The 24,982-nt window shown below is 51.6% G+C and overlaps 2 protein-coding genes across 4 annotated transcripts; both read right to left on the bottom strand.

The window, feature by feature from the left end:
- Positions 1-234: 234 nt before the first annotated feature.
- ATRIP (ATR interacting protein) lies at positions 235-18,999 on the bottom strand. 3 transcript variants are annotated; one of them, XM_062200797.1, is made up of 13 exons: positions 18,741-18,999; positions 17,000-17,130; positions 14,553-14,723; positions 13,016-13,134; positions 8,775-8,932; positions 7,464-7,568; positions 7,003-7,132; positions 6,130-6,819; positions 1,854-1,990; positions 1,623-1,714; positions 1,050-1,130; positions 695-947; positions 235-324 (listed from the first exon to the last, which is right to left on the bottom strand). In XM_062200797.1, the coding sequence occupies exons 1-13, from the start codon at positions 18,982-18,984 to the stop codon at positions 263-265; spliced, it is 2,373 nt and encodes a 790-aa protein (XP_062056781.1). In that variant the 5' UTR covers positions 18,985-18,999; the 3' UTR covers positions 235-262. The 3 variants fall into 3 exon arrangements, with proteins under 3 accessions (XP_062056781.1, XP_062056782.1, XP_062056783.1); XM_062200798.1 differs by having other exon boundaries at positions 1,623-1,711; XM_062200799.1 differs by lacking the exon at positions 18,741-18,999 and adding an exon at positions 18,657-18,735.
- Positions 19,000-21,327: 2,328 nt separating this feature from the next.
- On the bottom strand, positions 21,328-24,951 carry TMA7 (translation machinery associated 7 homolog). Its single transcript, XM_062200796.1, has 4 exons — positions 24,846-24,951; positions 24,704-24,759; positions 24,534-24,621; positions 21,328-21,547 (listed from the first exon to the last, which is right to left on the bottom strand). Exons 1-4 carry the CDS (start codon positions 24,931-24,933, stop codon positions 21,513-21,515), a joined length of 267 nt encoding a protein of 88 aa, XP_062056780.1. The 5' UTR covers positions 24,934-24,951; the 3' UTR covers positions 21,328-21,512.
- Between the last annotated feature and the right edge of the window lie 31 nt (positions 24,952-24,982).

Below are 24,982 nucleotides of genomic sequence, written 5' to 3'. Positions count from 1 at the left end.
GGACAATTCCACAAGCAGGGCAGGGCTCTCTCCTCCAGGCAGATTAGTTACCATGGGGACCGGATCTCAGCTCCAGCCAGGGGGGCGGCCCCCAGCCACCAGGGTTCCTCTCATGCTCCATCCCTCCCCCTCCACAAAACAGAACTGATTCCGGAAACAAGGCTGCTGTGTTCTCAGCAGGAACTGCCAGTCGCCGTTTTTTTTTAATCAGCTGAGCAAAGTGGTGGAGGTGGTGCCACCATGTGGCTCGATGGGTTCTGCGTCAGTCTGCCTCAGGGTCTTCCATGTCAGTCTCCGTGGCACACAGGTCATCCAGGGCTGCCTCTGAGCCAAAAGCAAGAGGGCTTGATGGTGAAGGACCAGAGGTGCAGGGCACGGGGAGCCCCACCTCCCCACCCCCAACACCCACAGGAACCAACCAGTCCCTTCCACGCCCAGGCCTTGCTCCCTCAGCTACTACAAGCAAAGTGACACAAAGGCAATTCAGGCACGGATATTTCTAGAAAAACCGTGGCTTTGCTAGGCCGACTCAACACATGGGAGTAAAAGGCAGCCCGAAATACCGAGGAGAACCAGAGCAGGCAGACAACGCCATGTGCCCAGTGCTGGCAAAGGCCGTGGTGACAAGGGGGCTGCTGGCTAAGTCAGGATCCCAGGGGGTCCCCATGTGGCCAGGGGCAGAGCAGCAGCTCACCTTCACAGTCGGTCACGTCGGGGAGCCCGCGGAGGAGCGTGCTGACCCCTGGCATCACCTGGTCGTATTGGTGCAGGACCTCCACGCAGTGCACGGTGAAGAGCTTGTCCTTCTGCGACAGGCTGTGCAGCAGCAGCACCGTGTCCCGCAGACAGCGCACTGCCCGCCCCTGCTGGGCGGGCCCTGGAGCAGTTCCTGCTCTCCGTAGCGTCAGCCACTGTCTGTGCAGCATCACCGTCAGAGCTCTGACCACCTGTGGGGGGACCACCTGCTTAGCCTTGCCACCCCGGGGAGCAGGATCCTCACCCACCAAAGCTACTTCACCACTGGCCCCCGCCTGCCTCTGGCCACTCACCTCCACGCTGCACTGGCAGTCAGACCCAGTGACCGGCGGGGAGAGGCTCTGTACACCGAGCTTAGCCAGGAGCCACACTGCCTAGACCAAGAACAAGACTCCAGTCACAGCAAAGGTTTTCTCCAGCTTCCCCTACAAGAGCTCTGGTTGCTTTAAAACTGCTGTCCGTACCTGCGGGGCCCAGAATGCTAGACTCAGGTCAGGTGCCTGTCATACCCAAAGCCCATCTGCCTCTGTCCCCAAAACCCAGGAAGGATTGGCATCTATCTGCCTTGCACCCAGATCAATTAATGCCTCCTTTCTCCCTAGATAAATGGAGACAGAATAGATTCTGGGGGTGGGTATTGTGCTACAGGCAGGTGACTGCCACCCACGTGGGACACCTGGATGCAGTTCTGGGCTCTTTCCCTTGACCTGGCCCAACCCTGGCTGTTACAAAGCAGCAGATGAAACCTATCTCTGTCTCTCTCTGCCTACCCCTTTTTCTCCATCATCAAATCAATCTCTAAAAAAAATCCTGTGGGCTCAGGATGCAGTGGGGGGTGTAGTTTGGGAGGTCTCTGGAGTTTTTACCTCTTGTTCCAGCTGAAGCCACTGAGCCTCCGAGGCCGTGCCGTCAGGCCTTGATGTGATGTACATGTAGAGCAGCAGCAGGAGGCAGCCTTCTGCAAGGGACGCCCCACCTTCTCACCAGCAGCCTGGGTGCCATCTGCAGAACCCCTCCAGGGGCTTCTGGCCCTGGCCTTGCCGTGACCCCTCCCCCTCCGGCAGGAGCAGTCATCTGCCCCCCTCCCCCAGCTTCACCTGAGTGGGAACAGAGCTGAGGAGCAAGCGTGTTGTCATCCACTAGGAGGGAGAGCAGTTTGACGGTCAGCAGCACACTGGGCAGGGGTGTCTCAGGGCTGAGGCACTGCGGCAGCACCCGTAACACACACTGGAACCTAAAAGACAGGGGCCCAGGATGTGACACTTCCCAAACCTGAGCCCAGGATCTACTCCCACTTTCAACAAGGGACCAGAAAACCAGGGTGGAGCAGTATTGAGAGACTCAGTTCAGCCAGTCCTGGGTTCAAACGCTGGCTCAAGCACTGCCTGCTTGCTATGAAGCGTGCTCCAAGTGAACACGTGGTGCTGACCACCACTGGAGGAGCACTGTCGGCCCTTACCTGACACAGCACCACCCAGAAGAGGGAGACAACCTCTGGGCCTCCTGAGTGCTTTCCTGCCTCTGCTTCAGTAAGGGTGAGGGGCTCTGGGTACACCCTAGGCCTCAAGCACATCAGAATGGTTAGTACCAAGGAAGCAGGCCCCAAGCACGTGCCGCTGTGTGCAATGTACCTAGCCCGAGGCAGCATGCGGAGGACTGGCCTGCTGGTGGAGAGGGGGCCCATGCACTTGGGCCATCCTCCACTGCTTTCCCAGGCCACAGCAGAGAGATGGATAGGAAGTGGAGCAGCCGAGCCTCGAACTGGCACCCATTTGAGATGCTGGCACCGCAGGGCCAAGACTTAAACCTGCTGCGCCACAGTGCTGGCCCCTGCTCCACTTCCCATCCAGCTCACTGCTAATGTGCCTGGGAAAGCAGTGGAGGATGGCCCAAGTCCTTGGGCCCCTGCACCCACATGTGCCACATGGATGGAGCTCCTGGCCCAGCCTTGGCCACTGGGACCATCTTGGGTGGTGGAAGCTCTCTCTCCCTCTCCCTCTGTAACAAACACCATGTGTCTACCTCTGTGTGCCCTTCCTACTTCTGCAGTGGCTTAGCACAATGCAGCCATCAAGAAGATCCCTCAGTGCATCATTAGGGAGCTCTCACGACTGGGATGTGCTCACTTTAGAGCAAATCCTGCGTAGCAAACAAGAAGCTGGGTGTCCTTAGTTGCTGCTGTATGTGGAACTTTGTGTGAAAACAGAATTTTAGCTTGGTGTTCCGATTTTGCTATCAGGTTCAAGTGGCTACTAAGGTTCCCCAAGGCCCCTGACGGTGACTTAAAGAAAAATCCACCGGGGGCCAGCTTTGTGGCACAGTGGGTTAAGCTTCCACTTCCAACACCTGCAACCCATACTGGAGTGCCAGCTTCCTGCTAATGCTCCTGAGCCCGAGAAGGCAGTGGAAGGTGACCCTAGTACGTGGGCCCCGCCCACCCTTATGGGAGACCAGGAGGGAGTTCCTGGCTCCCGTTTTCAGCTTGGCCCAGACCTGGCTGTTGTGCCTATTTGGGATGGAGGATCTTTCCGTCACTCTGCGCTTCAATTTACAGATAAATCTTTCAAGAACAAGAAGGAAAAATCCTCCTTTATAAACGAAAGGTTTCCCAGTTACTTTTGATAGCACTGTCATCTTTCAACATGAAATTTTATGCCAAGCCCCAGTACACAATAGGTAACAGCTAAGCTGGGGATGAGACCTGTATGCTCAGCGGCCCCGCCAGCGCCAGGCCGAGGGCTTGAGCACTGCAGGCAGGAAGGCCAGAGTGCCCAGTCCCAGTCTGCGCAGGCGAGGAGACAGGGACAGGCAGCAGTCCTCCCAGCTGCCAAGTCTCACCAGCACACCCGGCCCTGGCCTCACCCCAAAGTGAGCCGGGGGGGCTCCACTCAGTATGGCAGTATGAGGAGTCCTGAAGAAACACCGAGTGGGAGGTGGTATCGGACAGAGAAGGGACGCCACTCGGGAGATGAACCGACTTGAAACCGACTCCAGCATGCTGCCTGTGGGGTATCAGACAGGTTTTCCTGCCTCCACACAGGGTTTATTCACTCAGCAAATAGTGAGCCATGCTGTGCTAGTTGTGAGGGTACAGGGCCATGGCTGTGCCACACAAGGAAGTGAATGGAAGGCTCTGTGTCACCTGGATTTAGTGTCCTCTCAGTGGCTGCATCTTGAATATCCTGTGAACAAAATCAACAGGAATGGAATAAAGGCAACTCTACCAGAACTGGCAAAAAGCATGGCTTCTGGGACTCATTCATTTATTACTATTTTCTAAAGATTTATTTGAATATCAGAGTTATGGGGCTGGCGCTGTGGCATATGGAGTTAGAGAACTCCATATGGGTGCTAGTTTAAGTCACAGCTGCTCCACTTCTGATCCAGCTCTCTGCTATGGCCTGGGAAAGCAGAAGATGGCCCAAGTCCTTGGGCCCATGCACCCACGTGGGAGACCAGGAAGATGCTCCTGGCTCCGGGTGGGCACAGCTCTGGCCGTTGCAGCCAATTGGAGAGTGAGCCAGCAGATAGAAGCTCTCTTTCAGCCGGCGCCATGGCTTAACAGGCTAATCCTCCGCCTTGCGGTGCCGGCACACTGGGTTCTAGTCCTGTTTGGGGCGCCAGATTCTATCCCGGTTGCCCCTCTTCCAGGCCAGCTCTCTGCTATGGCCCGGGAAGGCAGTGGAGGATGGCCCAAGTCCTTGGGCCCTGCACCCGCATGGGAGACCAGGAGAAGCACCTGGCTCCTGGCTTCGGGTCAGCGAGATGCGCCGGCCGCAGCGGCCATTGGAGGGTGAACCAACGGCAAAAAGGAAGACCTTTCTCTCTGTGTCTCTCTCTCACTATCCACTCTGCCTGTCCAAAAAAAAAAAAAAAAAAAAAAAAAAGGAAGCTCTCTTTCTCTGCCTCTCCTCTATTTTACTCTTTCAAATAAATAAATCTTAAAAAAAAAAGTTACAGAGGTAGAAGCAGAGAGATAAGCCTTCCATCCACTGGTTCTTTCCCCAGATGGCTCCAACAGCCAGAGCTGTGCTGATCTGATGCAAGGAACTTCTTCAGGGTCACCCATGCAGGTGCAGAGGCCCAAGGATGTGGGCATTTACTACTGTTTTCCCAGGCCATAGCAGAGAGCTGGAGAAGTGGAGCAGCCTGGTCTTGAACCAGCGCCCATATGGGATGCCAGCACTGCAGGTAGTGGCTTTACCTGCTATGTCATAGCACCGGCCCCAGGGTCTCAATCATGTAATAAATATGAAAGCTGCACCCAGCCACTAGGAACAGGGCTCTTCCTGGGTGATGGCTCCGCCCTCCATGGCTACCCATATACATACTACTCTGTACAATGTGCAGCTCAGAACACTGGGTGGTGGGTGGACCTGGCCAACCCAAACGTACTCAGATGGAAACCAGGATGTTGATCTGGGAGATGGGAAGACTTAGAAAGTATCCAGCTAGTGGGTCATCCCAACACAGACTGGCTTCTTGGAAGCATGCTGAGCAGAGCGCTGGATGGTGTTGATGGCTCTTTCCAATCTTGCTGCTCTGGAATCCCAAGTTAGGACTTCTGCTAATAGCATTCATGAGATACATACACTGCACTATCCCTTCCAGCAAGCCTTATGAAGAGCAAGCAGGGCTGGAGTTGTGGTGCGATGTGTTAAACCACTGTCTGCAACACTGGCATCCCATATGGGCACTAGTACAGGTCCTGGCTGCTCCATTTCCAATGCAGATTCCTGCTAATGTGCCTGGGAAAGTAGTGGAGGATGGCCCAAGTGCCTGTGCTTGGGGGTCCTGCACCCACGTGGGAGACCCAAAAGAAGCTCCTGGCTTTGGCCTGGCCCAGCACCAGCCACTGAGGCCATTAAGGGAGTGAGCCCACAGATCTAAGATATTCTAACTCTACCTTTCAAATAAATACAATAAATCTTTAGAAAGAATAATAAGAGCAAGCAGTCTGAGACTGTGCTAGAGGTGAGCACATGACAATGGGCAGAGACTCCCGGCAAAGTCAGCCTACTTCCTTAGGGAACTCCAGGAAACCTAACCGTGGACTCTGGTCTTTGCTTGAGCCACACCTCAGGCTTACAGACCTCAGCCTTGGTTCTAGGGCAGGGCACAATTCCACAGTGGCTCACAGCTTCCTCTGTCACATAAGCCTTTTGCTTACCTGTTGTTCAGAGGCAGAATCAGACCAAATAAACCACTTCCTTGGTTCTCCCAACACGTCCTTACCTCAGAACTCTGAACCAAGCCTTCGAGCTGAGCAGTATAGAAAATTCAAGATGTGAGCAAAGTGCAAGGGCCACAGGTTAGTCTGTAAGAGGTCAGGGAAGACCCACACAGAACTACAACTCCCATGCTGCTTTATACCTGGGCAAGAAATCCGAAGAAGCATTTTCAGCTAATTTCACCAAAACCTTAAGGCACTGGCTTAGGACCGTTGTCTGAAGGCGACCTGTTGCTGCAGAGGAGAGCGCCAGCAGGTGAAGCAGCATCTTCAGCAGTGGATGCTGTCCTTGGTCATCGGCAACTGCCCTTGGGGCTGGGGGCGCATCACCGTGACTGTGTCCGTGCACCAGGCTCGTGCCGCCTTCCCCAGCAGCAGGGTCCACCCCCACTCCTGACAGTAGGAGGCAGACAACTGCCCCACTGTGGCACACCAGGTGCTGAAGAACGCTAAGCGAGGCCACAGAGAAGCCTTCCAGGGTGCAAACTGAGTCCTCATGGCTGGCCTCCAACCTAGAGCTCAAGCGGGGGGCGTGTGTTGGCGAGTTCCCAGGTGCTCCGCTTCGCTTAGCTGCTGCCAAGTCCTGCAGAGCGTGGCAGTGTAAGCCAATGAAGAACTGCACAAGGGGAAGGAGATGCACGGCTCCCGGAAGCTGGCACAGTGGGAAGGTCCTTCTGCCTCCCTCTGCTGGGTCTCCGTCAGGGGAGCCTTCATTCCTGGCAACCAGGTTCAGTCCAGTGAATGCCAGGCTCTGTGCTTCTCTCAGGGCCGAGAGGGAAAGTGATCCATCGTGAGAACCTGAGGTCCGGAGACCAGAAATCCCAGCCAAGATACTGGCAACAAACAAAAGGAAACAGGTAAGTGTGGGGTATAGTCAAGAGCCCAAAACAGCCTGCCTGCCCATGTCTCCAATCTCCCTGCTTAGCCCAGATCTCCCTGGCTGGGCCAATGCCAGAAATAAACTTGCTTTCTAGAAACCCCTTCCGAAACAAGCTTTGCAGGCATCCCATGCTTACCTGCCAAACCCTGGAGGCTGTAAGAGGGAGCCAGTAGGACCCTCAGCACAGTTGCTCAGAAGGTGGCAGAGACTGAGAGGTGACCCAGGGACCAATGGCTGCTTCAGGAGCAAGTTTATCAAAATGGAACCTGAAAAAGACAAGGCAATTCTAGGAGGCTCTGACATGGGAGGCCCTTCCTATGGCACCAGAAGTAACAGGTGAGGTTTCCTTGGATTCCAGCCGTTCTCCAGGTCACCACGAAGCCCCACGAAGATGACTGTGCGTGCAGAAGGCTCTGGGACTTTACTGTTTTACCAAGTGTTTAGCTTCTGTCGCAGACACCGCTTCCCTGCACGCTCAGAAGGCCTGCCTAGGACGCTGCTTCCTGGAACCTCGGGCAGGCCCCAGGTGATTCTGCTGGGCAGCAGAGGACAACCAGAGCCACGTGGGCGCTGCAGGAGAAGCAGACACTCTGGTACCTGGAGGGTTTGGTCTCTGCATCCAGCAGTCAGTCAGACTTTTCCGGGCTTCGTCTTGCCTCATGGAGTCACTGCTCACATTGTGGCTCTTACTTTCTGTGTAAACTGTGAATCAAAATATGAGCACAGAAGCAGAGGTATCAGACAGTCTTACACGTAACAGGTTTAAAACACAGGTTGTTTTACTTCCACCCTGGATCAAAAGAGCCAAGCAGTTCAAGGTCTCCCACATCCTTTGCTTTCCTCATATAAAATACGCACTTGCACAACTAAATGAACATTAAGCATTTGCCTCACTTTAAGCTGAGGCAGTGAGTTAAGTATAGCAACCACTAGCGCTGACATAGTGCTGAACACGTGCCAAGGACCGCTCTCCGAGTTCGCACACACCGTATCTCATGGCGCCCCTACCAGGAGGTGCTGTCATCAGCTCTCTTTTACTTGCAGGGAAGCTGAGGCACAGAGGTTAAACGTCTTGCTCACATCATATTCGCCAGTAAACACCTAATACGACTGGGCCTCCCTGCAGGCTGGTGGGCTCCACTGTACACTGGTCACAGGACCCTACACTGCCCCTTTAGTTGCTGGATGCTGAAAAGGTTAAGTGGGCTGCCGTTTGGCAGAACTGGCATCAGGGCCAATGATTTAAGGCTGACAGTGCAAACAGAGTCGCTGTATCCAAATTCTGCTCCATGAGCGCAGCAGCATCTCAGAGAGAGGCCCTACTGATGCTAGAGTGTCTCTGGAAAGCAGCCGGACGAGCTGTGCAGACTCAGGCTGGACTAGAAAAGGAATGTGGATCCCTGCAGACAAACTGTATTTTTGGCATAGCCAATAGATGCTGATGTGATGCTTTCAAAATACACCAGCGCAGTCTTCGCCACATTCTCCTGAGAGCTGTGACCTAGCCTCCTCTCCCTTGAACAGGGCCCAGAATCAGTGAGTTGCTTCTAACCAACAGAATGTGGCAGACACGATTCTACATGACTTTTAAGGCAAGGCCAAAGAACAGCTTCCACCTGGCTCTGTGTGGGTTTCCTAGCTTTAGAGGAGGCCACCACTAGGTGACAAGGACACCCAGAAGCCCCAGGGAGAGGCCCATGTGGAAAGGATTACAGTGCCAGCCACGTGAGTGAGCACCGTCAAACAGAGCCTCCGGTCTCAGACAGCTTCTTAGTGACTGTCGTCCCCACTGTGCTGTCAGCATTGCTGACCTGCAGAAATCGGGAGAAAACAACCAACTCCTATTGGCTCAAGCCCCAAGCTGGGCAAGTCTGTTGCATAGCAATGGACGATCAAAAGGCTACTTACCCTCTCTGCTCACCAGAGACTTGGGCCCTGCTTCTGTCTGGCAGGGTTGGAGAAGGGACATGTTAGCACTAAAAGATTCCTTTGTAGGGAAAGATGTTTTTCCAAATTGTGGTGAGCATGCTTCTTGTTTAATAACCACAGAAGGGCTTTTCCTAGGACTGGAAAAAGTTAACTATATGAAACCAAAGTAACAATTCTGTTAACCACCTACAATACCTGGTTACAAAAGCTTCTAACAAATTAAAATGTTTTCCCATCTAGGTGCTGTGACCAAAGGCATTCTCACTCTTGCCCCAGGGTGCTGTCCCTCTCCCTACACACAAATACACAGAGGTTGTTGTTGTTGTTGTTGTTTTTATATTTACTATTTGGAACAGTTACAGAGAGGTGGGAGAGACCGTCAGAGATCTTCTTCCTGCTGATTCACTCCCTAAATGGCTGCCCCAGCTGGGGCTGGGCCAGGGTGAAGCCAGGAGCTTCATCTGGGTCTCCCATGTGGGTGGCAGTTGCCCAAATACTTGGGCCATCTTTCACTGCTTTCCCAGGCACAGTAACAGGAAGCTAGATAGGAAATGGAGCAGCTAGGACTCAAACCAGAGCTCATATGGGATGCTGGCATTGCAGGTGGAGGCTTAGCCCACTGTGCTACAATACAGGCCCCCACTTGAGAGGCAGCATGTGAGCAGTTATCTCCTGATTCACTCACCAAATGCCTGCAGTGGCCAAAGATTCAATCTACGTACCTCACATTGGTGGCAGGGACTCAACTACTTGAGCTATCATCTGCTACTTCTGACAATGTGTATTAGCAAGAAACTGTAACTGAAGCACAGCCAGGACTCAAACCCAAGCACTTCAATACGGGATGCAGGTATTCTGACCAGTGTCTTAACCACAAAGATTTTATTTATTATATATCTTACATTTTCTTTGTCAAGACAGCAGTGCCAAATTCAAGGCCTTTTGATCCAAATTATTGAAAAAGTCTTTCTTGGGGCCAGTGCTGTGGCATAGTGGGTGGGGCCACCGCCTGCAATGCTGGCATCCTATGTGGGGCCGATTTGTGTCCCAGCTGCTCCACTTTCGACCCAGCTCTCTGCTATGGTCTGGGAAAGTAGAAAAAGATGGCTGAAGTCCTTGGGCCACTGCACCCATGTGGGAGACCAGCAGGAGGCTCCTGGCTTCGGACTGGTGCAACTCCAGCAATTGAGACCATCTGCGGAGTGAACCTGCGATTGGAAGACCTCTCTCTGTCTCTGCCTCTCTAACTCTGCCTTTCAAATAAATAAATCTTTTTTTTTTTTTTTTTTTTTTGACAGGCAGAGTGGACAGTGAGAGAGAGAGACAGAGAGAAAGGTCTTCCTTTTGCCGTTGGTTCACCCTCCAATGGCCGCCGTGGTAGCGCGCTGCGGCCGGCGCACCGCGCTGTTCCGATGGCAGGAGCCAGGTGCTTCTCCTGGTCTCCCATGGGGTGCAGAGCCCAAACACTTGGGCTATCCTCCACTGCACTCCCTGGCCACAGCAGAGAGCTGGCCTGGAAGAGGGGCAACCGGGACAGGATCGGTGCCCCGACCGGGACTAGAACCCGGTGTGCCGGCGCCGCAAGGCGGAGGATTAGCCTGTTGAGCCACGGCGCCGGCCGAAATAAATCTTTAAAAAAAGGGGTCTTTAATTCCGTATTGAGAGAGAGAAGAAGAGACAGGGAGACCTCCCACCCACTGGTTCACTCCCCAAATGGCCACACTGGCTGGGGCTGGGTCAGGCCAAAGCCAGGAGCCTAAAACTCCATCGATGTTTCCCACATGGATGGCATCTGCTGCCTCCTAGGATGGATTAGCAGGAAACTGGGTTGCAAGTGGAGGATCCAGAACTCAAACTAGAACAGCAGTGTGGGATGTGGACCTCACAAGTGGTGACTTAACCCACCGTGCCGCTGCCCTTGTCACACATTCTGCTTTCCTAATGGGCAGGGTATGAAATTGAAGGCTTATTCCGAGTAGTTAGGACAAGACAGACGAGGCATCTATCTGCAGCTCTTCACATTTCAGTAACAGAAAGGCTTTGTCGTTGTATGGTCAGATCAGATGGTCTCTACATGAAGACATGGGCATGCTGGGAGTATGTGTTTCGCCTGTTACTATGCCTGTGTCCCATACTCGAGTACCTGAGTTCAGTTCCCGGCTGTGATTCCTGACTGCATTTCCTGCTAATGCACACCTTGGAAAGCAGTGACGACGATTCAAGTAACTGGGTTCTTGTCATCAACTTGGGAGACCTGGATTGTGTCCCCAGCTTCCACCTTTGGCTCCAGCTGGTGTCTAGGTAGTGAGCCAGGAGATGGGAGCTCTCTCTCCCTGTGTGTCTGTTCCTCCCTTTCCCTCTCTGCTGCTCTGCATCTCAGATAATTTTTAAAATAATTGGCATGAAGGAGTAAGATTTATTTATTTATTTGAAAGAGTTACAAAGAGATCTTTGATCTGCTAGTTTACTTTCCAAATGTCTGGGGCTGGGCCAGGCAAAAGCCAGGAACCTGGAGCTCCATCAAGGTCTCCAACATGGGTAGTAGGGGCCCAAGCACTCGTGCTATTCTCCACTGCTTTCCCAGGCATATTAGCAGGGAGCTGGATCAGAAGTGAAGCAGCCAGGACTCAAACTGCCCTCGTATAGGATGCCAGTGTCATAGGGGGCAGTTGAATCTGCTGCGCCACAACACCAACCCCTCAGTCTGTGACTATTAAAAAACAGGTTATTCTTGGCTGCATTGTGGTGCAGTGAGTTAAGCTGCTGCCTGTAACGCCAGCATCCTGTGTTAGTGTTCCCAGTTTGAGTCCCAGATCAATGCAGTTCCCTGTTAACACTCCTGGGAAAGCAGCAGAAGATAGTTCAAGTACTTGGGTCCCTGCCATCCACGTGGGAGACCTAGATGGAGTGCTGGGCTTGTGGCTTTTGCAGGCATTTGGGGGAGTGAAACAGTAGATAACATGAACAATAAACAATTATCTTTTAAAAATATCAGGGGAAAAAAATGGCCCGGTTGACACTATTCACGTTTTCAGGCTAGGGTAAGCATTTGGTCCAGGTTAAGACACTGAGTAGGATTCCTGCATCCCACATCGGAGTGTATCAGTTTGATAACCAACTCCACCTTCCTACTAATGCAAACACTGGGAGACAGTGATGAATCAAGTAGTTGGGTTCCTGTCACCCATGAGGGAGACCCTGATTAAGCTTCCAGTTCCAAGTTTTGTACTGGTCCAGCCTCGGCTGTTGTAGGTAAACCAGGAGCTGTTTTCTTTTTGGCTCTCAAATAAATTAAAAACATCTTTTTCCTAAGGCTGTTATGGATAGTGCCAAACTTCCTGGCAGGAAGAGGGTAGGACACAGACCACTGAGAAGCTGAGCATGTCTGGCAGCAAAGGAGAGGGCTGCTGGACAAAGGCCTTAGGGCAGTAAATGAGAAACAGTATTCCAAGTAGCTAGGACAAAATTCACTCATGTTTGCAGCGAAATCTGTTATGTCAAACCAATTACATAAAAATTAAGATTGGCCCACCCCCAAAAATTGGAGATCACCTTTTCAACTTTCTCAGTCCCAAGCAATTGTGTTTCTAAAGTGCCATATAGAGGGCCAGCACTGTGGTGTAGCGGGTAAAGCCACCACCTACAGTGCTGGCATCCCATATGGGCGCCAGTTCGAGTCCCAGCTGCTCTACTACCGATCCAGCTTTCTGCTATGGTCTGGGAAAGCCATAACCTGCTGTGCCACAGTGCCGGCCTCTGCTCCAGTTCTGATCTAGCTCCCTGCTAATGCACCTGGGAAAGCAGTGGAAGATGGCTGAAGTCTTTGGGCCCCGGCACCCATGTGGGAGACCTGGAAGAAGCTCCTGGCTTTGGATTGGCCCAGCTTCAGCTGCTATGGCCATTTAGGGAGTTAAGCAGCAGATGGAAGACCTCTCTTTGCCTCTTCAACTCTACCTTTCAAATAAATAAATCGTTACTTTAAAAAAAAAAAAAAAAGGTCCCATATAGAGGAAAGACTTCTGGAGTACGGTCTCTATGCTGTGATGCCTCAAACCATGAAAGCCTCATCCACCTTTGGATGGATCCTCCTCTTTCAGGAAAGAGGCTCTCTCCCCAGATGGCACAGCATCAAGGACCCTTGCTCATGTTAGCCTGATCCAGCTACGGAGACTTTTTACTGAACTCACAAAACTGAAGTCTCTCTCCAGCACCGTCATTACCTGACATGGGCGATGGAGGGAGAAGCCAGCCTGTTTACTCGTTCACTGCTCTGAAGTTTTGTCCTTAATTCATTCATCTCGGCATCTTTAAACTGGAGCTCCGACTGTAATGACTGGAGCTGGAAAGCACAGGGAACATACTCCAAGTGGCCCCAACAGATACACCAAAATATCTTGTGAACTCAAAAATCCTAAGCTAGTAAAGGAAAAATACTCTACCAATGTCCTACAACATCAAACACTGGCCTTCTTCCTCAAAGACAGCGTGACACTCTAAAATGATATTGGACTCTGGCTACTGTAGGGCAGTCTGAGGGTGAACTCCCGCCCCCACCATTACCTAGCCTGTCTGTCCCTCAGCTTGTCTATCTTCCCTCGTGGTTGGGAGGATGCAATGGAATGATGAACGTAAAACGCCCAGCTTGGCAAAGTGCTTGGCAAGGAGCCACATCTCAGCAAGACATCTGATCTTATGCAGTGATGGACAATTCCAGGTCTCCCTGAAAGTTTGGGCAGCGAATCTGGAATGGTTTTATGAAAACCCCAGGGCCTACAGCCAGAAGAAACCACCATCATTTCCTAAATACACTCTTGCTCCATGCCAGGCATCATCACACCCAAGAAGTATGTGAGCCTCCCAACAGACTTTCCAATTTCATTCTGAAACAGATAAGGGCAAAGGATAATGGAGCTTAGGTCATTACACTGAGGTCACCACTTGGTTGTGATGAAGCCGGAAATCAAACCGATTTGTCTGATGATGAATTCCTTGTTCCTCATCATTAATGTGCAAAGTCAACTGCCATGAGTGCTGGGGATGGCTAAGTGCTTACTGTAAATGTGTGGAATGAAGCAATGGCAGAATGAGAGCTCCTGAGACTGAAGCATCAGCAAGTGCTGAAGGAAGCGCTGGTCTACACTGGATGCCTACTGCTCCTTCTCCCAGGACAGTATCTCCCTGTCCCTGAGAAACAATCACCTCTCAACCTCTACGTGATTGAAGTGGCAGATTTTATCTCTGCGGTTTTACAGCTCATCCAGGGACAAGCACCTGACTCAAGTTAGATTTATCACAGGCCTCCTCAGAATTTTAAACCTTCAGATAAGGGAGCACCAGTCTGAACTCTGCACTGGAGTTAGGAAGTCAGAGCCCAGCAGCTCCTGGAGAACACATCCTCTGCCCCAGGATGGAGCCTCTCTAGAGCACAGGCAATAAAATTGTGTCCCGGCAAGGTTTAAGACATTCCAGTTTCCCCCAGGCTCGACTACGGAAGCCAATACATTCCCTTTTCGCCTACACTAGGTCAATTAAGTTTCTAACCCATTATAAGATCCTTCATTTACCTGCTTCTAGACATTCTAAATCAGTGATTTAGCCTTGCTAAGACCAACTACCATGGCCAAGTGGCATTTCACCTAAGTCATTTTCCTAACTACATGCACACCATGGAAGAACACCTGCGGGACAACTAGCTAAAAGCACCAAAACCTCCCTGGGCGACAGCGGCCCTTGCTTCTCAGAGAATGCTTTGCTCACCTTCTTGGAGAATTCCTTTTCTTTGTCACTGAGGGCTTGGGTTTTCTCCTGCTCAAGAAGGAAGTGGGATCTTCTCTGCTCCTCTAGAATAGATTCTGTCCGATGCAGCGAGTCTCGCAAAATTTTAATTTCTCCATTCTTAATGAGGACTTTTTCTTCCATCGCCTTCAGCTGTCAATTAAACATTAATCTTGTGAAAAGTCTGTAAGGTAAAGTTATTTACACATTTTGTTTTAATCTACAGCTGGGGAGATACAGAAAGCACAGGGAGACCGGCACTGTGGCATAATGGGTAAACCTGCTACCTGCAGTGCTGGCATCCCATATGGGCGCCAGTTCGAGCCCTGGTTGCTCCACATTCAATCCAGCTCTCTGCTATGGCCTGGGAAAGCAACGGAAGATGGCCCAAGTCCTTGGACCCCTTGCACCCATGTGGAGACCTGGAGGAAGTCCCTGGCTCCCGATTTCAGATTGGCCCAGCTCTGGCTGTTGTGGGCATTTGGGGAGTCAACCAGCAGATGGAAGATCTCTCTAACCCTTTCAAACAAATAAATAAATCTTAAAAAATAAAAAATAAAAAGGGGTGGTGGTGGTGGTGCTGTGGCATAGCGACTTAAGCCGCCACCTGCAGTGCCAGCATCCCAAATGGGTGCTGGTTCGAGTCCTGACTGCTCCACTTCTGATCCAGCTCTCTGCTATGGCCTGGGAAAGCAGCAGAAAATGGCTCAAGTCCTTGGGCCCCTGCACTCACATGGGAGACCCAGAAGAAGCTCTGGGCTCCTGGCTTCCGATTGGTGCAACTCCAGCCATTGTGGGCAACTGGGGAGTGAACCAGTGGATTGAAGACCTTTCTCTCTCTCTGCCTCTCTGTGACTCTTTCAACTAAATAAATCCATCTTAAAAAAAAAAATTATTGGGGTGGGCACTGTGACACAGCAGGTTAAGCCAGTGCTTGGGATGCCCACATCCCACACTGGTGTGAGGGTTCATTTCCCAGCACCGCACTTTTGATCCAGCTTCCTGTTAATCTTTCTGGGATACAGAGGACAGCTAAGCACTTGGGTTCCTGCCAACCACGTGGGAGTCCCAGATGAGACTCTACCTTATCCTCTGTCATCCTGCATTTTCAAACAACTTTTCTTAAAAATTTATTTAGGAGCCGGCACTGTGGCATGGTGGGTAAAACCACCACCTTCAGTGTTGGCATCCCATGTGGGTGCCCGTTGAAGTCCTGGCTGCTCCACTTCCAATCCAGCTCTCTGCTATGGCCTGGGAAAGCAGTGGAAGATGGCCCAAGTGCTTGGGCCCCTGCATCCATGTGAGAGACCAGGAAGAAGCTCCTGGCTCTGGATTGGCGCAGCTCTGTCCTTGTGGCCATCTGGGGGAGTGAGCCAGCTTATGGAAGACCTCTCCTTCTGCCTCTCAGTAATTCTTCCTTTCAAATAATTAAAAAAATTTATTTAAATATAAAATTTTAAAAACATGCATACCATAAATTCATCTCTCATTTTATCTCTTCTTGGATTTAGTATAAAATGTTTCTTTTCCTTCTAAAAATTTTTATTTTTTATTAGAAGAGCAGAGAGACAGAGAGTGATGTTCCACCTGTTGGTTCACTCCCTAAATGTCTGCAACAGCCTGGAGTTGGGCCAGCTGAAGTTGAGAGCCTGGAACTCAATCAGGGTCTTCCGCATGGGTGGCAGGGACCCAAGCACTTGAACGATCATCTGCTGCTTCCCAGGGTGTGCCTCAGCAGGAAGCTGGAATGGGAAGCAGAGCTGGGATTTAAATCAAACATTGCCGATACAGAATGCGGGCATCCCAAGTAGCATCTTAAGAGTTCTGTGCCAGGCCGGCGCCGCGGCTCACTAGGCTAATCCTCCGCCTTGCGGCGCCGGCACACCAGGTTCTAGTCCTGGTCGGGGCGCCGGATTCTGTCCCGGTTGCCCCTCTTCCAGGCCAGCTCTCTGCTGTGGCCCGGGAGTGCAGTGGAGGATGGCCCATGTGCTTGGGCCCTGCACCCCATGGGAGACCAGGAGAAGCACCTGGCTCCTGCCTTCGGATCAGCGCGGTGTGCCGGCCGCAGCGCGCCAGCCGCGGGGGCCATTGGAGGGTGAACCAATGGCAAAAGGAAGACCTTTCTCTCTGTCTGTCTCTCTCACTGTCCACTCTGCCTGTCAAAAAATTTTTAAAAAGGGGAAAAAAAAAAAAGAGTTCTGTGCCAAATGCCTGTCCCATGATTTTTTCTTCTCCCCTAGCTCTAAGCAACCTCACAATTTATAATTTTTCAACCTAAATGTTCTGGCTTTCTTTCCCCAGTGTTCTTCATTTTGTAGCTGTGAACCTATGCTCTTAAAAACCATCATATTTTTATCTTTTATTGTACAATGTCTTCTAACACATAAGTGAATGAGTTAACTGCAAAAACCACAGGTTAAATTACTTACCTTTTCTTTTAGTTCTTTGTATTGCGCTTGAAGTATTTCTAACTCAAAATTATCTTTAGCAGGTACACTTTCTCTGTTTTTCCCTGCTGGAGTTTTTGACATCCCATCTAACCTGGGAACTTTATGAATACCTATAGGAAAAGAAAAACAGCTCCCATATATAATTTAGTACCCAACATTTTCCTACTTTTGCTAGAAAATGCTGAAAAGAATCATTCTTGAGAGCAAAGTAGAGAAAGTTCTATAAGCAAGACATAGAGGGAATTCCCAACCTAAGAGGAGGATGCAAACTCATAATAGATACTTAGGAAATAGTAGATCTTATCACCCTGTCTATATCCTCGCCCGATTTCAAGTCTCACTGAAGGGTGAGAGGTGGTGAGGGGCTCTCACTGGCCAGAGCTCAGTGCCATGTTATTTAGCAGTATTTACCGAGCAGTGACAATATAGCTGGCCTGGTGAACACAACAGATACAGTCTTCATACACAAGTCAATGTAAAATTACAACCGTGAGGAAAGCCTCTGAGCCAAACGCAGTGACTGGAAGGCTTCCCGGGCTGCGGCTGCAAGACAAGCCGGACTGAACCCTGAGGGCAGATGGGGAATGCTAGCAAGAACAGCGTGCAACAAAGAGCAACGTGCAAAGTTCCTGTATTAGAAGCAAACAGGGAGCAATCGCAGAACGCGGCAGAGTTAGTGTGGCTAGAAGTCGGGGCGGTGGTTGGGGGCGGACCATGCATGTTGAGGGTTTAGGTCTTCATTCTAGAAGCAGAGGGAAGTTATTAAAGGACGGTCAGCAGCTATGTTCACATTTGTCTGTGCAACATGGCGCACGGGTTCTGTAAGGATCATTCTGGCGGTAGTGTGAAGTCTGACTTGCCGGCAGGCAGTCAGCACAGGGAATGGGGAGCCAGGTTAGCAGTCTCGTGCAGGGACGGACTCTCAGGGAGTTCACGGAGACCATGGGGACAGGATGGATTCCAGAGACAGACCCAGGAAGTGGGCAGGATTGGCAAAGGAACGAGAGGTAGGGTGAAGGTGGAAGACAGTCTGCCCGGGGGAGCATTTGGTCATCACAGAGGTCTTCCCCAAGTCTGCCTGGCGGGGACAGTGCGGGAGACGCTGCAGGAGGCCTGGGTTTCCAGAACATTACCGTGTTGGGTTTTAGATGCCTGTCAAAACAACTACAGAGGCAAGATGTCCTGGAAACCTTTCTGGAAGCCCCATGAGACTCAACTACCGAGAGCGCCATGAAGGATGTGCCGCATTTTAATTGCTAGGCCGGCTGCATGTGGCACAGATTAAGCTTGTCTAAGAGAATAAATCTTTGATCCGTAGCCTCTGCTAGGCTCCTCCTAGGCTCATGCTAAGGGGCACGAGGGCTTCATCAGATTTAAAGACTCCCACGTGGGTAGCTATGGTTCCGGTAGATGTGTTCCACGGGTCTCCGCTTAGAACCTTTTAAGAACCGAGTAGCCTTAACTTAAAAAAAAAAAAGTCAACCTAACTTTCTATATTCAAAGTGATATTCCAGATGCATTTCTCCCCCAAATCGAGGGTGCTCCTGGAGCACAACCAACTGCTCCAATCGGGGCGTTACTGTATCTTTAAGAAGGTTACGGGAGTGTCAGTTCAGGACACTGGGGCAGCGCTCGCCTGGGGTTCGGAAGCCACAGCGGTCAAGGAGATGTGGTGCGGGCTGCACTGCCCTCCGGGAAAGAGGCCGGGAAGGGCACTCACTGGACACGTCCCGGGCCGCGGCCGGGCATTGGCTCAGGGCCTGTGACGCGAGGATGTCGAGCTCCTCCAGGTCGTCAGCGGTGAAGTCTCCGTGCTCGCCGAACGGGTCTTCAGGGTCCGGGGCGGCGGCCTCAGGAAAACCCCGGGCTCGCTTGCTTGGGGGGTGCCCAGTGGAGGGCAGTGGGCTGGGGCGAGGGGCTGCGGGCCCGCTCCGCCTCCTGCCCGGCGCGGAGGTCCCAGCCATGCCGCCAGCCGGCCCCAAGCATCCGAAGCCGCCAAATCCCACACGGCAGCGCGAAGCCGCCAGCGAACCAACCGCCCGCGCGCCGGCTCTCGCCTCAGCCTCTTATGCACCGCCCCCGACCCCACGGGCCAATCAGCTGCCGGCCCGCGAGCGCAGAGAAATGACGTCTGTCCGAGCGCGCCGCCAGGCTCGGCCGAGTCCCCGCCAGTGTCGGCGGCGCCCCGCCCCTCTCCGCCCAGCTGAGCCCGGCTCCAGCGCCGGGGGTTTTCAGGGAAACCTCAAGTTTGCCTGGCGCCCAGCAGAGCACAGAACTGCGGGGGACAGTTCGCCCTGACAGTCACCCTTGTGCGTTTGAATCGAGGCAGGCAGCGTTCAGGGTTCTGGCCCCCAGACCTCGCTGCCTCTTTCCATCACATACTCCGAGGTTCCTCTAGGGAGATTAGGCGGAGTGTGAAATGTGTGGCGTTTGAGGTAGGTTTCGGGAAGACAGGTCCAAGGAGAACCACCCGTGTGGGACATGCTCAGACTTCAATTCATTCATTCATTCTCTCGGAGACTGCTGGAGCATATTTGTCACAAGCACTGGTTGTATCAAGATGAGTGAGGGTCAGGTCAAGGAAGAACCCCACCCCCCCACCCCGGGAAGTGGCACCTGGGCTGCCCTACAGGTTGTCAGGTGGGAGACAGCAAGATAAAAAGGTAGAAGGCTAGCGCAGAATTCACCACCAAGGCAGGCCAGGTGTTGGTAATCTATGGCAGACAGTAAGGCTTCCCAGAGTGGCAGCTGCGATGTGCAGAGCAGTTAAACAGGGGAGATTGGCACGGAGAGTAACAGGAGCAAGATTCTTAAACCTTGGGTATTCAGTGCCAAACTGAGCCCGGGTCTCCCACCGATGCCTGTGAGGCCAGACTGCTGTCAAGTCCTAGAAGGCTTTCGTGTTTTCTGAAACTGAAACTAGGCTGCCCAAATGTCGAATGCTTCCAGGATCACCCATCAGGAGGGATTAGGTTCTGCCAGAGAGCAGTGACTTGCTCTCTGAGGCAGTGTGCTCTCATGGGCGGGATGCCAGCCTGCAAGGCCCCATGGGGAATGTTCTGCAGCCCAGAGGAGCTGCTAGTTGTGCAACTTCCCAGAGGACCAAAGCACCCTGTCACCATCGACTACGTTAATCACAGGACAGGGTTCAATCTGTCAATCTTTTCCAGTTTTCACCTGGCCAAGCCTACAAGCCTCTCTGAAGACATCCTCAGAGAAAGCTTAGCCTTAGCCCCATAGCTGCATCAATGGCCTGCACTTGTGCTTCTGAATTGATACAATAAATACATGTGACTATCATGGGCTTCAAAATATTTTGGCACCAAAATAAATTTAACTCCCACTGCCTGCAGACTTTGGAGTACCTCCACATTTAGCACACCTTATGGTCGCTGTCCTGACGTTTGCATTTTAGAGGTGGTAGATAACCGGGAGAAAAAAAAATAAGACAATGGGACTGCAAACTCATCGTTAGCAGGTGAGAGCTCACTACTGTGATGGCGGAGTTTTGGTCTTCTGAGGAATTAAGGGAGTGTTCAGCATCTATGAGAATGTGCAGGTGGAAAGGAGCTGGGAGCTGGCCTCAAACAAGCCACTGGCTGAGGAGGAACAGAGGGCTGGGTAACGCGTATAAGGCAGTGGCATCCATACCCCTTTGCATTGTGGAGTTGCTAAACTCTGAGCCAAGAAACAAAGTATGACTCACGGTTCAGCAAGCGCACTCTGGACCTGAGTGAACTCCGGAGGCAACTGCAGTCATACAGCTGAAGGGTTAGAGCTGCAGGGCGTACATGGTGCTGAGCGGACACTGAGAGGTAATCTGATTTTGCTGATGGCTGGATGTGAGGTCTAACATGGGACCCTAGCAAGGACCTTAGTGAAAATGTTGTCCCTAGGGCTTCTGGGGGAGCCTGATACTGAAGAGACGTTCAGGAATATCGCTCCCTTTCCCCTTTCACGGTGCACACCTCCTATATTCGTCTTGTCCCCCTCCCACGACAGGCCAAGTTCCTCGCTGACAGCGGCTGTTTACTGGCACTGGCCCGGTGGCCACACACAGCACACGTGCATACTGTAGCAGAGAAAGAGGAGCCACGTTTTCCTTCCCAAGTACATCTTCCACAAATCTCATGTAAGGTATTGCAGGTACACAACCACACGGGAGCTACAGCCTTTCCTATGCCGTGGTTTAATTCCAGGTGACACAGATTTTGGAGAGCAGACTCTGGAAGGGTTCTCAGCTGGGTTTACTTTAAATTCACAGCTGAGAGTGGCTGAGTGAAAACAACTAAGACAGTGAGCTACAGTACAGTGGGGTTTATTCCCCTTTTTACAAAATTTTATTTGTAAATGTACAACAGGCTCCAAGGTAACACTTAACTCTTAACACTTCATTCTAACTACGGGTGGCATAAGATGTTATGGCCGGGAATCGAGATGTTTAGCTAGGAATGCAATCAAGGGCATCATCACTTCAGGCACAAGGAACAGCTTACTTTTTGCCAGATTTCTTAATTCCACCTGTGGCTGCAAAAGGAAAGAAAAAAAATCCCGTTAGAGAGAAACAGTTGCTATGGGAGAAGTCCCATGGGTCTGATGTAGACCCTGGTAAAGTGTGGCTCTCCGACTGGGTGTGTATCTTGAGAAACAGATGCACAGTGGCCTTACAGCTTTCTGTTCTGGTCTTACTCTCCATGCCACAACTCTTTTTAGAGGTCCCAAAGTCTTTTTCAAAAAAAAAAATATATATATATTATTTTTTTGAGAGGCAGAGTTACAGAGTGAGAGGGAGAGACAGAGAGAAAGGTCTTCCTTCTGTTGGTTCACTCTCCAAATGGCCGCAACGGCCAGAGCTGTGCCAGTCCGAAGCCAGGAGCCAGGTGCTTTTTCCTGGTCTCCCATGTGGATGCAGGGGCCCAAGCACTTGGGCCATCTTCTACTGCTTTCCCAGGCCACAGCAGAGAGCTGGACTGGAAGAGGAGCAACCGGGACTAGAACTGGCACCCATATGGGATGCCAGAGCCGCAGGTGGAGGACTAACCTACTGCACCATAGGGCCAGCCCCAAGAGGTCTTGTGTTAGGCATCGTTCAAAGTAATAAGCTGGCATGTGATGAACAGGATTCCAACCCAGGTAGTCTAACTCCCAAGTCCATGTTCACTCATTCATTTAAGGGGCAGAGAGACAGGCAGAGATGGACACACAGAGTTCCCACCCACTAGTTCACTCCTCAAATGCCCACCACAGCCAGGATCTGGGAAGTCAATTAATTCAGGTCTCCTACATGGGTGGCAAGAACCCAATTACTTGAGTCATTACTTGCTGCCGGCCATGGTCCACGCTAGCAGGAAGCAGGAACTGCGAGTCCAACCCCCGTCCATATTCTTAACTGCCACATTACACTACACCATCTACACTGTATTACCTTCCACGTTATGATCCTGCGATCTTGGTCACTCACATTTACATTACCCAATTTACAACTGACAACGTATTTTGCACCCAGTAAGCAACTTAATTAGAGAATGAAAGATGCCTAATATAGGAATGAAAATACAAAAAGGGCCACAACAAAATATAGCTTTCAAAGTTAGCTGATGTTCAGTGAACTCAATCCAGGTTTCCCACCTCGGTGGCAGGGACCCAAGTCCTCGAGCCACCACTTGCTGCCTGCCAGAGTGTACAACAGCAGAAAACTGGATTGGGAATGGAGCCAGGGCTGGAGCCCAGACACTCTGATATGGACTCCAGGTACTCTAAGTGGTGTCTTAACAGCTCTATTAAATGCCTCCGCCTATACAGTGATTTTAGTGCACTTGCATTTTGACTGTGACCTGTCACATGAGGCCAGGTGTGGGATCTTCCATTTGTGATATAATATCGATGCTCAAAAAGTGTCGGGTTTGGAGCATTTCAGGTTGCATAGGCTTACCAAGGATTGACCTTTTCCTGATACAGAATCACAGGTCAAGGGTAGCTACAAGAAACATTGTATCATTCTGAAAGGGAATCTCAGCACTGTATGGGTAATAAATACTGGATCAAACACACTGGGACAAAGGTGTCGGCAGCCTTGAACAAGGAAATCATCACTAGTTGAGCCGCCGCCTGCAGTGCCTGCATCCCATACGGGCGCTGGTTCACGACCTGGCTGCTCCACTTCGGATCCAGCTCTGCTTTTGCCTGGGAAAGCAGTAGAAGATGGCCCAAGTCCTTGGGCCTCTGCAACCGAGTGGGAGACCCAGAGGAAGCTCTTAGCTTCTAGCTTCGGATTGGCCTAGCCTGGGGCATTGTGACCATTTGGGGAATGAACCAGCAGATGGAAGATCTCTTTGTCTCTCTGCCTCTGCCTTTCTGTAACTACCTCCCAAACAAATAAATGAATCTTAAGAAAAAAAAAAAAAAAAAAAAAAAGGAAGAAGAAATTAACGGGTGGCCAGTGTTGTGGCATAGCTGGTTAAGTTACTGCTTGCAATGCCGGCATCCCATATGGGCGCTGGTTAGAGTCCCAGCTGCTCCAATTCTGATCCAGCTCCCTGCTAATGCATCTGAGAAAGCAACGGATGATGGTTCAAGTGTTTGGGCCCCTGAACCTACATAGGAGACCTCGAAGAGGTTCCTGGTTTCAGTCTGGCCCAACCCTGGTCATTGCGGCCATCTGGGGAGTGAACCAGCAAATGGAAGATCTCTGTTTCTAACTCTGCTTTTCAAATAAATAGAATAAATCTTCAAAAACAAAAGCAGCTAATGAAACATTAGGAGTCGGAGTAGGCACTGAGCCTAGCGGTCAGACACTTGCATCCCACACCTGAGTGCCTGGGTTGGATTCCCGCTTCAGCTTCCTGCCAATGCAGACCCTGGGAGACAGTGGTGGTGGCTCAGGCAGCTGGGTCCCTGCCACCCTCGGGTGACATCGAGATTGTATCCCCAGCTCTTCGTGTGGCATTTAGGGGAGTGAACCAGGGAATGGAACTCTGGAAAAAAAGACACCAGGACCACTAGGCCTGAAAAATCTTTTGAAATGTAATCAATTCCTCTTTTATAAAGGAAAAGTAGCAAAATGGTGGAGAGCTAGCTTAGGAAAGCAGATGGAACAGTCCACCAAGGAGCCCAGACTTTTTACCTTTTGGTCTAGAAGTTCACTCAAGACACAAAAGCATTGTTAGAGACAACATGAGCAGTAAGTTCGAATGTTCCAAGTCAAGTCATGTTACCAGCACTGAAGACGTAGTAAAATGTAGATCTGGGACAGGAAATCGTAGAAATTTAACGCTATGAACCTGTGTCTGCGGTAAATTCCTGTGTTTCTACAGCTTCCCCAAGAAACGGGAGTCCAGACTGGAGACTTCTTTCTGGTCCCGCTCTGGCTCCTGCCCCTTCCCGCTGCTCCAAGTCCATCACCGGGAACCGAGACGCCACGGCCGACCAACGACGAGCCAGCACGCAGACCTGCTCGGGCCTTCTTCCCAACAGGTGCTCAGCGCATCTGTCCAGCCCCGGTGGCCTCACTTACCCAGCGGGCCCTTCCCCGCCGCCTTCGCTTTTAGCTCCTCGAGTTTCTTCTGCTCCTCTTTCTGTTTTTGCTTGAAAGCCTTATCTTCCTGGGGGACACGAACAGCGAGGTCACTCCAGGCCGGTTCCCCATCCCTCCGCGCCCACCCGCGCCTTCGCGCCCGCTCTCACCTCATCCATCTCCTTGGCCTGCTTCTTGGGCTGTTTCAGGGGCTTCTTCTTGCCACCTGTGGGAGGCACGAGCACGCTCAGTCCGCCCCTCCGTCTCCACCGACCCCACCGACCCCGCCCACACTACCCCCGGCACACTTACCTTCCCGGCCGGACATGGCGCCTGCCGCCCCTTCCCCAGACCCTGCCACCGGAAACGGAGCAGCCGGTCCCACCCCTTGCGCTAACATCAGGACGCGGGGCCGCTGATTGGCTCCCAGATAGGAAGTTGTTCTCCAG

The sequence above is a fragment of the Lepus europaeus genome, chromosome 9 (genome assembly GCF_033115175.1).
Source record: "Lepus europaeus isolate LE1 chromosome 9, mLepTim1.pri, whole genome shotgun sequence".
Classification (NCBI taxonomy): domain Eukaryota; kingdom Metazoa; phylum Chordata; class Mammalia; order Lagomorpha; family Leporidae; genus Lepus; species Lepus europaeus.
The sequence above is the reverse complement of the archived record's forward strand: the minus strand, read 5'-3'. Positions and strand labels throughout refer to the sequence as shown.